At 42.1% G+C, this 19,688-nt stretch overlaps 2 protein-coding genes and 1 pseudogene across 6 annotated transcripts in view; all 3 read right to left on the reverse strand.

Annotated features, from left to right (window-relative positions):
- The window catches only part of ANAPC4 (anaphase promoting complex subunit 4), a 34,375-nt gene extending 26,958 nt beyond the window's left edge, over positions 1 to 7,417 (reverse strand). For 2 of the 5 annotated variants that reach the window (XM_036419190.2, XM_036419198.2), the window contains exons 1-3: positions 7,046 to 7,253; positions 4,316 to 4,421; positions 1,576 to 1,708 (exon numbers count right to left, since the gene is read on the reverse strand). In XM_036419190.2, the coding sequence (XP_036275083.1) occupies positions 1,576 to 1,708; positions 4,316 to 4,421; positions 7,046 to 7,174 (368 nt within the window). In that variant the 5' untranslated portion in view covers positions 7,175 to 7,253. Of the gene's footprint in view, positions 1 to 1,575; positions 1,709 to 4,315; positions 4,422 to 7,045; positions 7,256 to 7,285 lie in introns of those variants that run through there. The other 3 variants (XM_045573588.1, XM_036419172.2, XM_036419209.2) reach the window with 3 other exon arrangements.
- Positions 7,418 to 9,941: 2,524 nt separating this feature from the next.
- Positions 9,942 to 14,146, reverse strand: LOC118725026 (annotated as a pseudogene).
- A 725-nt stretch (positions 14,147 to 14,871) lies between these two features.
- Positions 14,872 to 19,688, reverse strand: part of ZCCHC4 (zinc finger CCHC-type containing 4) — a 43,522-nt gene continuing 38,705 nt past the window's right edge. The window contains exon 13 of the mRNA XM_036419218.2: positions 14,872 to 15,532. Coding sequence (XP_036275111.1) covers positions 15,397 to 15,532 — 136 coding nt within the window. The 3' untranslated portion in view covers positions 14,872 to 15,396. The remainder of the gene's footprint in view (positions 15,533 to 19,688) is intronic.

A 19,688-nucleotide genomic window follows, 5' to 3' on the forward strand; every position in this document is an offset into this window, starting at 1 on the left:
TATTAAAAAAACAATTATCTCAGTATATAAAATATACTCATATGTTGTTAGCCTTAGATACTGACTGAGATGAATGATTCCTTAACTCTCATCTAAGAACCATCACTAAACCTGAGTAGAAGAGTAATTTTAAAGAACACTACAATTATTTTATCAGTTAATTATGAGTCCTATGGCTTATTTACATTTGGAGATTTGACAACCCAACAGGTATACAAGACAACACGGTGCATTTTGAAATAATCTTATTTACTCCCCCTTCCCCCACCGCTTTTCCCTCAATTCTACCTCCAAATAAGGTTGGAAATAAATGAGAAGGTAAAAAAAAAAATGACTTGGCAAGAATTTCCCCCCACTTTAACACAAACTAGGTGTCCCAGGGGATCCTGGAATCTCCACAAAACATATCTAAACTATTTTTAGAAAGTGTGTAGAAATATACTTAGCAGCTAACTAGTCTGGGGTAGAAATTACATAGAATACTCTGCTCCTCTAACATTCTGCAAACCCACATGACCATCTGTGACTCTTGATTATCTGATGACGGATTAATCACTCTGTTTTATCTACAGTGAACTTCAAACCCCAGGCTAGATCCTTGGTACCTAATTCTTTACAAGTCTCCCTTAGGAAAGCTGTCAATTAAAATCCAGATTTTACAAATTCATTTGATATTAATGTAAAACTTAATTAGAAAGGAAAAGCTAATGGAAAGAAAATTACCACATTTACTCAAAAAAGCTTTTATTTTCAGTATTCCCTAAACCCACTGATCCTTTAGGCCATTTTCACTGCAAATCTGGTTATTACTGACTACAGAGACTAAGACAGAATTATTTTCACAAAATAAGGAAACTACTGGGACCATGGACACAGAAAGAAGCTACATAACATCAGACAGAATGCTCCATTCAGCACTTTTCATACTCTAAGAATACTTACGAAGGCACAAAAAAAAAAAAATTTAGATGAAATAAATAGTGAAAAGCAAAACAGAACCTCAAGGTGCTAACCATTTTAATTGCTATTACTCAAAAGTATAAAGCAATGATGTAAACTACAAAAATAACTAAAAAGGAAAATCTTGGACATTCAAACATTACTGAGCCATAAAGAACCAGATTTTTTTCAGAAGAAAAAAAAAATCTAACAAAGCATGAAAATATGTTTATCTTGATAAACTTAAAAATACAAAAGTTAAATGCAATGTACACATAACACATTGCAGACGGATCACGAGAATTCTCGCTTCAGATTACTAGTACACAGTGTTTTACAAAGTATCATACTTTAAAAAGATATCAGCTTGTAAGAACATGTAATAAATAACTTCAAAATGCAATGGGTATTTAATTTTAAAGCGTGCTTTAACATTTATATAAAACCTTTTTTGTACTCGCTCAATAGAAACTTATCTGGCCACTGGGTAAAGCTAGCAATAAAACTACTGGTCTGCAATGTGTTAACATACAGATATCCCTAAGTAACCCATTTTTAAAAAAATGAAAATTTCATGAATTCCATCTTATGGTGATGACTGGGGTTTTCCTTTTCTTTCCTGTTTAATTGCTTTACCTGCTTTCTGCCGTCACCTCCATCCAGTGCATACAGGAAACTGGAGCCTCCACAGAGAAGGAGTGCAAGCTTTCAGGCTTTTCCACATCGCACAAGACAATTTTCTTGGTGTCGGCAAGAGCAAAGGCCAAAACTAAAAGAAAAAGATACCATCAGAAAAAATGAGTGTAACATTCAAGAAAAATAAATGGGTATTTTACTTCTTGCCCAGTTTTATCATCTACAATATAACACATGTGTCAAACACAAGGCCCGCGGGCCAAATACGTCCCGCCAGGCCTTGCAATGTGGCCCGCACCACGCTGTCATCACTGCACTCCACTACGTTACCATCACAATGACAGTTTATGACTGTTCAGTAAACCATTCGGCCCGAGATTTAGGCTGGATTTTAGATTTTGGCCCCTTCTCTGATTGAGTTCGACACCCCTAATCTATAACAATAAAAGCACAATATGCTAATTAGACCGGACGACCTTCCCGAGGAAGCCAGGGCTGCCTGGAAAGCCCAGGTCCCGGGTGCCTGAGGGAAGCCGGGGAAAGGAAGGTCTACTCTTGCACATATTTTGTGTATCGGGCCTCTAATTTTAAATACATTGTGATCACAGAAATCATTAAACCTAAAAAATCCTTTCTTTAAATAGCTGTTATCTAAGCTTATTTTCAAACTAGAGGCCCGGTACATGAAATTTGTGCACAAGTAGAGTCCCTAGGCCTGGCTGGCAATCAGGCCGATCAGTTCCCCACCTCCCCACCTCCCCACTTCCTCCTTCCCACGCCCCCTCGGCACCCCACTGCTGCTGGTTGCCCACCATGTTCCACGCCACCCCATGGTGGTCAGCACACATCATAGCGAGCAATCGAACTATTGGTCAAACTCCTGAGGGGACACTTTACATATTAGCCTTTTATATATACAGATGCTCAAACTTTCATGAATAATCTACTACTTCCTCACGTAGTGTACTTAGCATCTTGCACATCAAAGCCTCTAGACTGGAACCTAGCTGCCAACCAGAAAATACAAACCAGGTCTTAACAGACAAATAATAATATTGTATCAGAGGAGATAAGAGATCAACTGAAGGACTTGTATACATGCATATAAATACAACCAATGGATACAAAACTCTGGGGAGGGAGGGTATATATTGGGGGGGCAGCAATGGTAAGATATGTACACAGATAATAATTTAATAAAAAATAAATAAAAATAAAAAAATAATAATGTTGTATCACCAAGACATATTGGTCCCATAAACATGCCTAAAAAGCAATTCCTTCCATCTGCTTGGTTCTTGGAAAGTATTTTGTTCCCCTTTTTTGTTTCTAACCCCTAATGGAAAACAAGGCCATCGCTGTGACTGAATTATCAAGTACACTTTCTCTACCTAAGTCAGTGACATCTTCCTAACATATCAAATTTAAGAATCTGTGAATATTGGGCTACATACAACTAGGCTAGATGTGAAGCATCCAGGTTTCCTCCCCTTTAAAATAATTTAAAGCAATCTTGAAATAACCAATACCTAAAAACACAAGACATTTTTAATGATAAAAATATCATCTACTTAAACACACTGACTTTCATGATTTTTCAGATCTTGGTATTTTTGGATGAATACTGCAAGATATCAAGATGTTACTTACAAAAGTCCTCTAATTTTATATGTACTTTTTAAAATATAATATTTTTATTGATTTCAGAGGAAGGGAGAGGGAGAGAGAGGAACATCAATGATGAGAGAATCACTGATTGGCTGCCTTTTGCATGCTCCCTACTGGGGACTGAGCCCACAACCTGGGCATGTGCCCTGACCGGGAATCAGGGAATCAAACTGTGTCCTCCTGGTTCATAGGTCGATGCTTAATCACTGAGTCACCCTGGTGGGCTACTTTAAAAAAAAAAAAAAAAAAGATAAAACAATAGCTGAGCTAAATGAGTACAGATAAAAATAGTTATCTGTAAGTAATGGGCTTTCAGGGCATTTTTACATATTTATATTCAGCTAGAAAAAAATTAATCAATGAAGGGTACATAAGAGCTTACAAAAACAGTTCCGTTTTTTTTCTTAAAGCAGCAATGATTACTGATAAACTTTAGGCTATGATTTACAGAATTTTGTTGTACTGACTGCATGTGAACAACAGTTTAAATAACAACTGTCATCGCAGACACAATACATGGGAGAGAAGAGTTCAATCCGCAGAGTCACTGCCAGCTACAATACTACAAACTACAAAGTAAAGGACACCTACAGGAAAAAAATCATACAGAAATGGAATAAATGAGGTCAGAGGTGACAGTCCTTCAGGTGAGGCAAGAAAACTTGCAGAGAGAATATTTATGAGCCATCCATTTAATGCTAAGAAACATTTTTGGAGAAAAAGGGCCATGATGGCACTGAACTAACCAGGGAGTGGTAGGTGAAGTTTGGGTGAAATTGTGCAGGACAAGACAACGAACAGAAGAAAATCAAAGTATTTTGTATATTCTACCAAACTTCATTTTAGAGCTACCTTCACCAAGAAGTCAGATTTTATTCTGGAGAAACAAGATGGTAGAATTATTTAAGTTCTAAATAAAACAGTTTAAAATATTCTTAAAAACTAATTTCCCAAACTGGTATTCAAAATTCTAGTATGTAATGAGATCAATAAATTCTTTCCGGTGTTAAGCTTTCTTTAAAGAATACTCTGCGAATAATAAAAACATATTTTCTTGTAATACTATCATTACGTTTGCCATCCGGCCTCCAAGCCAGACAGGTCACTTCCTTTCCTGTATTTTCATTCGGTGGAAAACTCCAAACTCGATGAAAACTTGCAAGGCGATGAAGTAAAACCTGGGACAAAACAGACGTAAAGGCAGAACATAAGAATCCATTTCCAAAAATAAAATAAACCTAGATCCCCACTATTTTTTAAATTACCTTGAGTATAATTAAGCTATCAGAAGAACGAAGACAACAGTGTTTGAACGAACTTAAGGTATTTTCAAAATAGGTGGAACAGGTCTAATTTAACCCTATACTCTTCCCATTTTTCTATCTTTATGTCAACAGAAAATTTGTCTTTTTGGAAAAGAATAAGGTTGTCCAAGAAAGTAATGACAAAAAAAACCCAAAAAACAAAAAAAGAAACAAACAAAAAAAAGAATCACAAATAGCACTAGAAAGGTAGGAGTGACATAAATAACAGCAAACTTGGAATCAGAAAACTTGGGGTCTAACGTCAGCCATGTCACTCAGACCATGTCACTCTCTGTCCCTCTTTAACTGCAGTCATCTAGAGCAGCGGCTGCCAACTTTCAGACCTCATGGGGCCACCCCTGAGGCGACCGCTGATCTACAGACCCCCAGGCATCCCTCTCATTCCTTGGGGTCTCTGGATCAGCGGAAGGCGTGGACTCCTGCCTGCCTCACTCGTACTTTCCAACACGACTTACTCATCCTCATTCTTAGTAACATTCTTAGAGCTTTTCAGTTCTCAGCTTCCTGTGCTACAATGACCACCTCTTCCACCTCGCCTCAGGAACTCCCAGGGTCACGCATCTGACCTTGTCATTACCAACGCTGCAAATGCTCCAACAAGCTCCCTTTCCAACCTTCCCCTTCCCATCACGACCTCTATCTTTCCAGCACATCCCTATTTACACCCAGCTTTGACTCTTCAACCTCACCAAGGCATACCATCCACGGATTCTACCGCCTATTCAGTGTCCCTCACTCCACGCATGCTCTCACTTCCCTACGTAACCAGGTCAGAACCCAAGGTTCATCATTACAATCTTGCATATGCTTCACTCTTGCATCTACTTCCCTTGCACCTCTCCTGCTTTGTCATTATGAAAACAACATCCCTGGCTAAACCCAACCATGCCTGCACCCTGGTAGCCAAAAGAACAGCAGAAACATACAGCCATGCTCACTAGTTTCCCTCAAAAACTGCAAGGCCCTTGCTGAAACCGGTTTGATAGAGCGTCGGCCTGTAGACTGAAATGTCCCGGGTTCAATTACGATCAAGGGCACGTACCTTGGTTGTGGGCACATCCCCAGTGGAGGGTGCAGGAGGCAGCTTATCGATGTTTCTCTCTCATCGATATTTCTAACTCTCTCTCTCCTTTCCGCTCTGTAAAAAATCAATAAAATATATATATTTTTTAAACAAAAAACTGCAAGACCCTTAATTTCGTGCAGCTCCGACCAGCAATCCTGTTAGGTTTCTCTAACAGGGGTCCTCAAACTTTTTAAAGTGGGGGCCAGATCACGGTCCCTCAGAGAGCTGGAGGGCCGGACTATATGAACTACTAATTCCTACTGTAACACCTTGGCTGCGCTCACTGCCCAAAAAACCTGGTGGGCCGGATCAGACTCCTCTGCGGGCCACATGTGGCCCGCGGGCCGTAGTTTGAAGACGCCTGCTCTAATAGGAGGCTTTTTCACACCTCTCTCTTCTAATAATCCATCCCCACTCCTGGACAGCACCCCTTCTTCTCACTGAGACAACAGAAGCAACAAGAGTCCACTAGTACATCTACCCATCTGATTGCACTGGCTCCTAAAACCGCCCTTCCCTCCTACTGCTGTGGCTGCACTATCTGCACTCCTCTCCGGAGCAATGCCATGGTCAGACCTCCCTGGCAGAGGAGGGAGGTCCTTGGGAAAGTAGACATCAGTACCCGGGAGACCAGGGCAGGGAGGTCAACACAGCGATGTAGCCCCGAATGCTAAGTAGCCATGAATGCTAAATGTCCCCGGCTCCTGAGTTCTCCTTACATCTGGTTACCAAGCTTGCTGCACACAGCGCAACCCTCACCTGGCCAGGACACCTGCCAAAGGCCAGAGGAGGACGCACACACAGGTGAAGGTTTCCTTACAACAAGGCTGCCAGGTAAGGAGACCTCCCAGCGGAAAGTTTGGTACAACCAGGGTGAAGCTCAAGAATACACTTGTCAACTGGACATGCTGTCAACACGAATGGCGCCCCCTACCAGGAATCCAGTGAGCCTTCGCTCCCTTGTTTTTAAGGTATTTCTATCCATCACATAATACAAAACTTGGGCAAAAGCATATATTGTACATGCTTAAACACATCCTCTGTGGCAGGTACACGCGTGCACACCTGCAGCTAAAGTTTGACAGTAACGCATCTCTCTTCTGCTGCTAAACTGCAGGCAAACTTGGAGTCTAGGGACCTATTACTACGAGTAAGTGGCACAGGGTGGGCTTTTGCAAAAGCCCAGTTAGCAAATAAATGACCAAAAGAGACGGGCACGGGGGACTGTGTGTGTGAAAACTTAGTTCAGCCACAAAAGACATAAAATAGGCATTTCAATGGTCTTTCCCCTACATGGTCCCATACACGTTCGCTGGAAGTTCACAGCGGCCTGGCGGGGAGAGGGGGGCAGGGGCCCGCCCGGCCCGCGGAGGGGGAAGCCAAGGCCGGGACGCGGGGCTCCCTCGCTCACCTCGCCCGCGGTGTTGGCCAGAGCGATGAGGTCCCGCTTGGGGGACCAGACCAGGAACACGACCTCCTGCGGCAGCTGCTTCTCCCCCACCACCCGGAAGGACGGGAAACAGGTCGGAAACCGCAGCATGGGGGCGACTCTGCAACGACAGCTCGGTGGGCGGCCCGCAGGGGAGGGACCCCCGCGTCCCCGTTTCTCCCCCCGACCCCCGCCTCCCCGGGAGCCCGGCCGCGGCGGTACCTGCGGAGCCCCGGGCAGCCCACGCGGCCGCCGGCTCCCCCACTCGGCCCGCGGCGCGCTGGCGCCTCCGTGCAGCCCCGCCGCCGCGCTCTCGGGCACTTCCGGCGCCCGGGCTTCCTCGCGAGAGGAGGGCGGCGTGGGCGCGGGGCGGACGCGGGGGACGGGACGTGGGAGCGGGCGGACGGGAGCGCGCGGGCGAAGTGAGCCGGGGACGCGGAGGGTACGAGGGCGGGACCGGCGCGGGGCTGGAGGGGGCGGGACCGGCGAGGAGCTAGGGGGGAGGGACAGGCGCGGAGCTGGAGGGGGCGGGCAGGCGAGGGGCTGGGGGGGCGTGGCTGGGGGGGAGCGGGCAGGCGCGGGGCTGGAGGGGGCGGGGCCGGCGAGCGGCTGGAGGGGGCGTGCGGTCGAGCCGGACGCGGGCCTGGAGGGGGCGGGCGGGGGCGCTCCGGCACCGGGAGCGGGGAGCGTGCGGGCGGGACCGGACCGGACGCGGGGCCGGAGGGGGCGGGAGCGCTCGGGCGGTGTGGAGACCGAAGACGGGTCTGAGTGTCAGGCTTGCGTGCGCAGGTCTTATCGGTTTTGGGGGAAATTCCTTGCTTTCGGTGAATGGACAGTTACTGGTTTCTGGATGTGAGGCCTTAGAGACAGAGAGGAGGAGACGAAAAGCACCGCAAACTTAGGTCCTGGTCAGCCTTGTCTCCTTTGACAGTTTCCAAACAGGGGTTCGGTCCAGGGTGCTCCGTAGAATCACCTGCTCCCGGAGAGACTTTACACACAGACACACACCCTCCGTTCCCAGGCAGTTCGTATCCCAGGCCAACGAAGAGAGAATACATACGGGATGGGACCCAGTACTTATTAAAACTTTCTAGGTGTTTTTCAAGTTGCAGCCAAGGTGGAAGGGCCTGCCTCTGAAATCTCTGACACAGACAACTATCCTGATTCTTTATCCCATTTAAGCCTCACAAGCTGTTAGTGGTAGGAACCCCACCATGATAAATGTGGGATGTGGGGCTTGGCCAGGATTTATCCCGCAGCCATCTGAGAATCCACTAGTCACTCTGGGCTACAGGAATGCACAAGGGGCATGGGCTCTGCAGAACCCACCTGATGCTGCTTTATACAGGACACATTTAAATGTTCAAAAGCTCCCCCGACTTAAAACTGGGTTGAGAGAAAGTGGCAGTTTCCTGTGATTCTGGAACTTAAAAATCTATGATAGAAACCATCTACCTTTCGCTTCTTTTACTGTTCGAAGGAGGGAGGTGGCAGATCTTCAACCTTCAACAAGCCCCATCTTCTTGCCCTCCATCTGGATCTAGCCTTGCGGGAATTGGGTGATAGAGCAGGCTAATTCTTGCAGCAACTAGTACTCTAAGCACTATTTTATGCCAGACACTGTTCCTAAGTGTCTTCACCTTCCTTTAAAAAAAAATTTTTTTTTTTATTGATTGCTTTTTAGAGGGAAAGGAGAGGAACATCGATTTGTTGTTCCACGTATTGATGCATTCATTGGTTGGTGCTTGTATGTTCTCTAGACCAGGATGGAACCACAACATTGGCATATTGGGTCCAAGCTCTAACCAATACTTTCCCTGCTTCCTCTCGGAGATGGACTTTTTTCCTTGCCAAACAATTTATTTAGCATGCTTCCCATTTCTAAGGTGAGAATGAACTTGCCTTCGTTATTCATGAAATGCATTTTCAGGTATTAATGTTCTGGGGTGGCGATAACGGATAATTTGGATGATGGGGGTCCAATATCTATCTCCTTCACATTCCTATGGAAATTGAATGCCCATTTCCCCGAAACTTATCCTGAATACGAACCGCCATAAAACACATGAGAAGAACAGGTAGAGGTATGCACTCACTGCTGCGGACACAGGAGAGTAACTACCTGCACATTGTGAAGCCTTCACACAGGAGTGAATTTCCCAGAAGGCATTACAGCACAGGAAGCAGCACAGCATGAGTGTGGAGTGCAGGATGTGGCCAGAAGACCGCAAATAATAGTATGTGGCCATACTAGTGCCTCGTGTGTGCGGATGGGAGTAGGGGGCAGGGATTGTTACTGGAAATGATCCAGAGTAGCCCAGGACAAGAGCTATATTAACAGTGCTCCCAGCCTTTTCTTTTCCCCAGTGCCCCATAAAGGAGATTTTGGTTTCAGCCACTCCATTTCCTTGCCTTTCCCATTCTCTAATGAGAACATTGATTGCAAATCGGTTGGTTTGTACTTCCATGGCACAGAATCTAGCAGAAAGGGGGAAAGCCCAGGGGTCGGTTACCAGTGCTTTTTTTTTAAAGAGGCAATGGCAGGAGATGTTAAAAGTATGGAGGTGGGGAGGGAGGAAGGAAATGTAAGAGAAAATACACTTTTAAGAATCTCCATGCTCTTTAGATCCTCTTTCTAGTGCTTGAGGAAAAAATGCAAAAACTAGCTTTTTTGAAATAACTTTTTGGTAGCTAGCCGCCTTTAATCACTAAGTCCCTTAGGCTGGCTCACGCTGATGGCATCTTTCCAGGTGTTAGAATATGCAGCGTGGAATTCTGAAGGGCCGGGCTTCTCCCAACACGTTCACTGGGCAAGAGGGATGTGTTTTGTTTGTTTGCAGAATTTTATGATTTTATTAACAGAATGTATACACAATGTCTATTCATTTTCTTCGCTGCGCAGCCTGGCATTGGGATTGGTGACTGATGGCCAGCTGGGCTGCTCTTTCCACAATGGCTTTGCGGTTCTTGAAGGAGACGTTGTGAGCAATCTCAGCACAGTAAGACTTATTGCACCTCAGCAGCACTTCAAACTCCTTGACATTATGGACCAGAAACTTCCGAAAGCCACTGGGCAACATGTGTTTTGTTTTCCTGTTGTTCCCATAACCAATGCTGGGCATCAAGATCTGGCCCTTGAATCTTCTCCACACCCTATTGTCAGTGCCTCTGGGTTTCCGCCACTTTCACTTAATTTTGACATATCGGTCTGACTAGTGCCGGATGAACCTCTTGGTTCTCTTTTTGACAATCTTGGGTTTCATGAGGGGTCTGAGGGCAGCATGGTGCCAAGCAAGAAATGGCTGCCACCTCCTTAGGCAGCGACGAGGAAGAGAGGGGGAAGTGCTGCGTGAGGGCTGATGGGAACTCAAGGGAGATGTATTTTTGACAGCACTGGTTCTTTGCTTATTCAGGATCTTAATTCTGTGACAAGGCTCATGCTGCAGTACAGAGGTGTAGAGTACAGGAAGACAAGCTGGGTGTGGGAGGAGATTCCAGAGACATTTCTGACGTAGAAGAACAAGAACTGATTATTGATTAGATTAGAGGAATTAAAGTCAAGACTGAGGTTGGGATATCTGGGTGCACAGACTCAGGGAATACAGAACTGGTTGCTGTTGGGTTAGGGATGCGGGGATGAGGGGAAGGAGGAGAAAGTGGACCAGAGCAGAAGAGTTCAGTGAAAAGGACATCAGGTGGAGGCGTGGTGTGAAAGCCTGTAGTGGCCAATGGCAGGTTGAAAGGGAAAAGGTCAAGGCCCTAGCAAGATGTGGGACTCACTGAGCATAGAGACGAAAGATGGACTTGTGTGGGGTGGGACTAACGTAGGCCATGTGAAAGCTGTTATTTTGAGAGGACTATTTTGAAGTTGTAAAATAAGCAAATTGACAAATCTTGCTGGAAAGTGAAATAAATGTATGTTAGTGTTAGAATCTCTCTGTCCTACTATGGTTTCATTCACTAGGCAATAATAAAAAATAAAAAAATAAAAAATATAAAACCTGACTCAAAGTAGCACAAGTAATAACGGAATGTATTGGTACAAATAAATAGCAAGGCCAGCAATAGGGCCAACCAGCTTCAGGCCAGGCTAGATCCAGCAGTTCATACACCAGGGACCCAGCTCAGGGTGTGTGCCATAAGGCTGCCTCCCCACCCCCACCCCCCACCCCGCCTGTGGTCCCTGGAAGGCTGCTAACAGCACCTGGAGCTACATGCTTCTTCATTCAGAGGGAGAACAAACACCTCTCCACCAATCACAAGATTGAAGTCCTGGGCCTAGTGATTAGACCAACCTCTGTCATGAGCTCAGGGGGAATCAATCACACGTAAGGGGATGGAGTTATGCTCAATAAAAAGCCCTCCCCAGAGCTGGAAAGGATGTCAGTCATCCTTCCCCCAAATCCCATGACAGGCATACAATGGGGAGGGCGGAAGATGCTGCCGAAACTACCGGTCAACAATGTCCAATATGACAGTCATAACTTCTCAAGAGGAGCTTTAAGTATTAAGTGCATTTGGGAGACGTTCAATCCCGGTATGGGGAGTCTAAATGGTATCAATTCATGACATTCTGCTTGTCTCCTGCAACCCTTTCAGCTGCTGTTCTGGAAAAGAAAGTCAGAGACCTACTCATATGACTCCCACCTGGAAAAATAAGTTCTAATAAGAGTTTCAGAACCGGTATTTGTATACTAGTATGTAGGAATTTAAGAAATAATACTTAGAAGTATGTGCATCATAGGTTCATTTACAGTATTGGGAATAAAATGCAAACAACATAGATGTCCAACCACAGGAGACTGTGTTTAAAAAATATATATATCAAAGAACAACATGTTTATGGAAAACAAGAGTATCACACAATATGCATTTACAATTTCATTGCTGTGGGAGAAATTGAGAGCACCTCTCTGTATAGCTCCTTACAGAGGAAGAGCTACACGCAGAAGCTGTGACAGTGCTGACTTCTGGGCGGCAGGATGAGAGTAGCTTTGCATTTTCTGGGACTTACCTGGCCCACGTCTTGCCAAGGTAACAGGCAGGGACTTTTGTTTCCTTTGCCCTCGAAGCAGGTGGAATGCTTAGGCTGCTATTCCAGCTTTCTCCCACTCCTCACCTCCAATTTGCAGATGAAGAAGCTGGCCTATCTATCTATTCAGGCTGAGACCACCAGATGTTACCCTTCTAGTCTGCAGGGCTATGCAGCAACTAAAGAGTGTGAGGGTCTCAACTGTCCCGGTAATAGGATAAAACTCACTTCTCGGAGCTCTGAGATCTGCTTGCTTACTTTCCCTCAGTTTTGCTGAGTTAACATTTATACTGAATCGCCTGAAATCAAATAGGAGAGATCTTATCTTCGCTTTATTGATTGCAATGCCCTTCTTAGCTGACCCTCAAGTAATTTAACCCATGCCCCAATGTTCTAATTAAAACTGTATCAAATCAGTGAAATTGGATTTTCCTTTGCATTCTGTGCAAGCGTTCCTTACCTACGTGGCTCTGCGCATATTAGCTTCTTACTCGTGTAGCAGTTAGGGTTCTGAGGCATAAAGCAGCATGTTAAATGGCATTTCTACTCACTCAATATGTATTTATGAGCAGCTACCAGGGGAAGGGTGAAGAATGTGTTAGCCTGGCCGTATGCTCCCCAAGGTTGCAGGGGGGTATAGAGAGATCACACATGCCGCAGTCAGCTGTCTGACATCACCATATGCACAATCCAGTGATGCCCACACGCCCCTGCCGCCCAGGAGCTAAAAGCACAAGGAAAACAAGTACAAAAGGTGTCCTAATACAAGGCATGAGCTAAGCACTTAAAAAAAAGCAAAAATGGCCCCTTGCTGGTTTGGCTCAGTGGATAGAGCATTGGCCTGCGAATTGACAGGTCCCAGGTTCAATTCCAATCAAGGACACATGCCTGAGTTATGGGCTCGATCCCCAGTGGGGGGCTTGCAAGAGGCAGCACATAAATGATTCTCTCTCATCATTGATGTTTCTATTTCTCTCTTCCTCTCCTTCCTCTCTGAAATAAAAAAAAATATATATATATATATATAATTTATACATGTTTTAATATTATATATAATATATAATATATATAATATTTTATATATATTTTTTTAATATATATATATATTTTTTTTTAAGCATAAATGAAAAGACTCACACACATTTTTATCTCACCAGCAGGTGGTGTACTTTTTCACTAGAGACACTCACAGGGATACTGTGAAGGGGGTGGCATCAGATCAATCAGACCACCTTTTTGAAGGCTGTGATTTTATATTTAAAAATGAGTCAAACTGCTCTCAGATTTTTGGTATTTTATAGATTACTTTGAAGAGGCCAGACATAAACTTTAGTGTTTTTCTTAAAATAAACTTCGAGGTAGAATTATTTTAAGTTTAAAGTCTTCCAGATAAGGCTGCCAGTCTTGCTCAAACAGCATATCCCCAGCATTTAAGCCCCTCAGTGTTCGGACAGTCATCCTAGAATTTGGCTACTCTAAATTCTTCCCAATATTGTTTCAGTCTGTTTTCCTTTCTCCTGGTCCTTGTAAGAAAGAGAAAAGAGCAAGTTTTCTCCACACCTTAGGCTTGCCTACTATTATGGACTGAATTATGTTCCCCAAAATCTGTATGTTGAAGCCTTAACCTCCCGGTACTTCAGAATGGGACTGTATTTGGAGATAGGGTCTTTCAAAAGGAGATTAAGGTAAAGTGAGGTCCTTAGGGTGTACCCTAGTCCAATCTGACTGTTATCCTAATAAGAGGAGGAAATTTGAACACAAAGGGACACTAAGCATGTGACAGAAGGTGGCCATCTGCAAGCCGAGAAGAGAGGCCTCAGAAGAACCCTGTCAGCACCTTGATCTTGGACTTTCAGCCTCCAGAAACTTGAGAAATATATTATTGTTGAAGCCACCCAGTCTGTGAAAGTTTGCTATGGCAGCCCTAGAAAACTAATATATCTACCATCTGAAAACCTCTAGAAAATTCCATGCTTTCATCATTTTTTTTTTTATTGAGTACCAACAATGCTTAAGAGACGTAATAATGTATAAAATGGCCTACCTGACATGGGTCAGTGTTTGAGTGTCGACCCATGAACCAAGAGGTCACCTGTTTGATTCCAGTCAGAGCACGTGCTAGATCCCAAGTAGGGGGCATGTGGAGACCTGCAGGAGGCAGCCAATCAATGTTTCCTATCCCTTTCTCTTCCCCTCGCTCTAAAGCCAACAATAAAAAACAAAGTGTATGAAATTGTTACTGACATTAATAAACTAAAATCTTTGGGGGAGACAAAATCTGTACATATAATCATGTAAAAATAATACACGAAAAGTGCCTCAAATGTGGTGCATAACCCCAAGGGATTCAGAGAGGAAGGTATTGGTTAGTATCAAGGACTCATGCAAGACTTCCCAGAAGTTTGTCTCAAATTTCTCCCAAGACCTAGTAACTGCCTCTTTTTATTGCTAAAGATCAGTCCCATTTTTCATCTAATTTCTTTACATCATTGTGAAGAAACTATTCTGCTTTCTGCATGAATAATATCTATCTTGAAGGTAAACAAATATGTAAATAAAAATAAATAGTGAATAACTTGGCCAAGGACATAATGCCAGGAAATGTTAATCAAAAAAGGAATAAGGAGACTGAATCACTTCTGCATTCCTTTTATAAAGAGAGAAACTTACTGTTAGGTTAAAAGACGAGATGATGGAGCAAGTCCTAATTCTAAATACCCCATTCATTCAACAAAATTTAGGTGCTTCTATTCCATCAAAGGACAATTGCAAAAAATACTTAAAAATAAATATTTAATAATAATGTAATCATAATTATAACCTTTATATCTTTAGACTTCCTTTGTCAAAATTCTTTCCATCATTTTCAGATTATCTGAAAAAATTGTACTTCTCTTTACAAGTATACAATATATAATGTACAATATTTTAACATTAATTTAAAACAGTTATCTTAACATATTCTTATGTAATGTAAACAAAACCTCAGATTTTCATTTTCTTCTGATTCTGCGAAAGAATGCTGTACACATACTTTTCAGATAAAAGAGGCTAAAATAATATGATTGGAAGGGAGTTAAAGAGACAGAGCTGGTAAACAAGCTAAGGATGGAACAACTCACCAGGTCTCCAGAGACACTGCTGCGGGGTCTATAAACCAGCAAATACCACCTGCCTATTATCTCGCTTAGAACGGTGCACACCTTTGAAAGTGACAGAATTTAAGTCCAGCATGGCACTTTCAGAAAATGGCATCAAAGGTTAGACTATAAATCTTTCTTATTCTCAAGTCACTGGACATTTAAGAGCAAAGATATTGATGGGCTCTTTCTCTCCTTTTCTTCTTCCTTGTAACAGATGTATGATTCATGGCTTGTCCTTTAGTGGTCTCCATTTTCATCTTATTACTTTTTCTCTGCTTCTGCTTTCTGACAGCTCTGAAAAACAAGGTGCTAAATTATTTTGTAGAATGAGCACAGTGAATAATTAGATTGAAGTTTAATTAACTAGCTAGCCAAATAAGAAAACAGAAGGGAAAGAATTTGCTGAATTATAAGCATAAATCCTCAGAATCTTAAACCATAATAATGAGATAGTCAAAGGCCTGACCAAGCAAACTATTTGAGAAAAGAAATTTCCTTGAAAGATGGCTACTACAGATTTAGAACAATCTATTCCGGACAAACACACAAGAGGTAAATAGTCAAGCCAATGAGTTGGGAGGTTTTTTTGGCTGGGGTTTCCTTTTCATTTTTATATATATTTTTACATCTGTGTACTGCTCAACTCAGCACTTCAATCTCCAAATCCCTGAATTGCATTTTTCAGAAAAAGGACAGATAAACTCTGGCAGTTAGCAGAGGTGGAAAAATGAAGTAGCACAATAAAAACAAACAAACAAACAAACAAAAAAACAAAAACTGACAACACTTACGGAGGCTCATCTTTAAGTGCTACGGCTAATTCCCCTTGCCTCAGGAGATATCTGAAAGTCCTGGCAAGTGCTTTAGGATGTCCACATTTGTAGTCTCTATCTTCTCAAAGACCCGCTTCAACATGAACAAGTTGGAACTCACCCTCTAAAAACACTAACCCACACCAGAAAAAAAAATAAAAAAAAAAATAGGTCCTTTGTTTCTGGTACTCTCTGAAGTAACTAACAGGCAATCTGTAGCTAAGAAAGATTGCCGGTGTTCATTCTTTTTCCAAACTAGCAGAATCATGCCATTTATCATATCACCAACCACGGAGGAGCCGGGGCTGCCAGCCCTGGCAGACTGGAACCTTCCCACGGCTACTCAGCAACATCAACTGTTAGATTCGTCCTCCTCAACTACCACAAACCCCAGAGAGAAGCTTATTCTTGATCTTCCCAGGACTAAACCTGTGTAAGAAGCTTCACAAACTGTATATAATTCCCCAGTGAACCAAATGCAGGCCCCACTTTTTGTTCATTCAACATATATGCAAAGTGTGGCCATAACCTTTAACTTCAAGGAGCTGAGAGACTGAGACAAAGCAGATATCACCCTTCCTTTTCCTTCCCAACTTTTTAGGAAGAAACTGAGGCTATGAAATCATCCAGTGAGGGAGTGGCAGAATGAGCTTGATTCTAGAACCTGTGCTATTAATTACCTTAATACGGTATACTCTACTATAAATTATTTAGGTATGTAAAAGGCTAAGCATATTGTAATCACTAAATAAGTATTAGCTATTATCAGTAGCTCCACATGACTATTATTCTCAGAATTTTGCTTGACAACTAAGTTTTTCCATATTTATAAATTGTGCACTATGGACTGGGGTATCCTACCAGATTATAAAGCAAATAAAACAATCATTCTTTTTACCGTTTTGTGCATGTAATATAAATCTCCTTTCCCTCCAGCTATTTTTTAAAAAGTAGGATGATGTCCTGATAAGTGACGATTTTGCAAATTTAATGAAATATAACCTCTTAATGACAAAGTCAATGAAGCTATGCGTGCCTGTATGTAAAATTTAAACAAATTTTCTTTGGCTGATCCTCTTATAAGAAGAGCCAAACATGAACCAGATTTTACTAGCGAACACACTACACAAGAACAGAAAGAAAATATTCACTTGTAATATGAATAAATAAAACTTTCCAGAGATAAATTTTTTCAACAGTGATGAAGTGATTAGCATAAATCAATTAATTATCTTATTTTTCCTTAAAATTAAATTGACCTAGTATTTGTCCTCTAAATTATAGGTATTTATATAACTGATAAAGTGAACTTTAACCACAAGAGGGAGCCAGCATCATTCTAATTCACAACCAAAGGAAAATTAATACTAAGGGAAAGCCAATTAATTTGAGCAGCTATAAAATATGTAAGATAAAGAGATATTTTATGCAATTTATGCTAAAAAGGCTATTAAAATTATTTTTTCTATTGTAAAAAAAGGTTTGCATTTTCAATTTCATTATAAAATTTTTTTAAAGCTTAAGATATCTGTTAACAGAAGTTCAGTTGGCAGTTTTCTCTGAGAGAAGTACCACATCCTAAGACAGTGGTCGGCAAATTCATTAGTCAACAGAGCCAAAGATCAACAGTACAACGATTGAAATTTATTTTGAGAGCCAAAATTTTTAAACTTAAACTTCTTCTAATGCCACTTCTTCAAAATAGGCTCACCCAGGCTGTGGTATTTTGTGGAAGAGCTACATTCAAGGAGCCAAAGAGCCAAATGTGGCTCAAGAGCCGCAGTTTGCCGGCCACGGTCCTAACAGATTTGCTCTTTGAATTAAACTTGATAAAATGTAGTACTAAAAGATACAAGATGGTTTCCTTCAATGAAAACAATGTATTACTTCCTACCAAACAGACTAGCCAGGGCTATTTTAGAACCAATGAAGAGCCTGCAATATATTACCAAAATGCAAATTCAGTTTCCATGGATCCCAAGATCACAGAATCAAAGGCTGAGCATGTTACTACTTCCTGTTTGCAACCAGAATTACTCTGTAAATAGTGCAACAATCCCAGACCAATAGTTCATAAGGTTGTATTCTATCTTGAAAGGTTCCTAAGGAAAAATATTTTGTAAAATTCTACAATACATCTCTTTAACTAATTTAAAAAATACCACAGCCCTGGCCAGTGTGACTCAGTTGGTTGGAGCATTGTCCTGTGTACTAAGGAATCGATTTGGAGTCAGGCACAAACCCAGATTGCAGTTTAATCACAGGAGACAATAGATATTTTTTCCTCTCCATCCCTCTCTCTCCTCCTTTCTCTAGAATCAATAAAAAGCATATCCATGTAGTGGAAATCATTATTAAAGTAAATTTGGTAAAAATAAAAAAGGCAGTTTAAATAGTAGGCAGAAATCAAATGGCTGGAAAATAATAAAACAAAATAATTTTCAATGACAAATAAAACTCAAATCTATATATGTAACAGGCTAATAGACTAAGTGTCCTTCCAATCATCCAATCGGTAGCTATGATAAGCACTGACCACCAGGGAGCAGACGGTCAACACAGGAGCTGCCATGACACACACTGGCCATTTACAAAGAAACAGCACCACAGACCTGGCCCCAAGTGGGACACAGGCCCCACCACCACCCCAGAGTGATGCCCTACCAAATAACAGCTGATGCTGTCAAGACCCCATGGTGCAAATTCTACCCATAGCCCAGCCCAGATACGGTCTCTGTGGGAGTTGGGTAATGAGGTCACATAGCAACACCTGGCTTCCTCTTCCTAGAGACTAGCCTCCTACAGTTTCTTCAGCCCAGGAACACGACTTGCTTTATAGCCAGGTGGAAAAATTTTACACTTTAACCAAATGTCTGTGAAGCATTTTCTCATACCTCATCTCATTTGATCCTCACAGAAGTCCTGGAGTAGGTAGATAGGAGACCTGGTAGAATCTTACTTTCTTTTTGTTAGCCAGAAAACGGAGATTTAGAAAGTTTAGAAACTTGTCCCAACTAAAAAGAAGAAATGATGGACCTTGAAAATGACGTCAGGTTTTCTCACTGCACAGAATATAGTCAAACACTGTTGCAGTTAAATATTTTACCCTTTGTTCTCCCTGCGTGATCTACAATAATCTGCTTTGTGTTGATATTTACTGCTTGTTGCTGACAATTACCTGAAAGAGAAGTTGAGGTGCTTCATTGGGCTGGAAAAGGTTGAACTAAATCAGAAAGCAGGTCTAATTAAGCAAGTTTATTCTATATATTTCAAAGGATAAATTGACTCATGCATGCACAATACATATAATGCTCTCACTGGTGACGATCGCAGCCATGGGTTTCAATCTGTCATTGTCGATCATAAATTTGGTTGACACTTCTATTATAGAGAAAGGGCAAATAGCCATATTAAAATAATTCTTCTAATTAATTTCCTTTCAATGTGCATGAATCCATGTACCGGGTCACTAGTGTTATCACAGGTACCAAAGAACTGGATACTTCTATTACTAATAGGTAACTTCTTTCTTTTTTTAATCCTTGCTCAAGGACATGTTTTTATTGATTTCATTTTATTATTCTTTTTTACAATATATTTTTATTGATTTCAGAGAGGAAGGGAGAGGGAGAGTTAGA

Source organism: Pipistrellus kuhlii, unplaced genomic scaffold (assembly GCF_014108245.1).
Source record: "Pipistrellus kuhlii isolate mPipKuh1 unplaced genomic scaffold, mPipKuh1.p scaffold_m20_p_1, whole genome shotgun sequence".
In the NCBI taxonomy this organism is placed as follows: Eukaryota; Metazoa; Chordata; class Mammalia; order Chiroptera; family Vespertilionidae; genus Pipistrellus; species Pipistrellus kuhlii.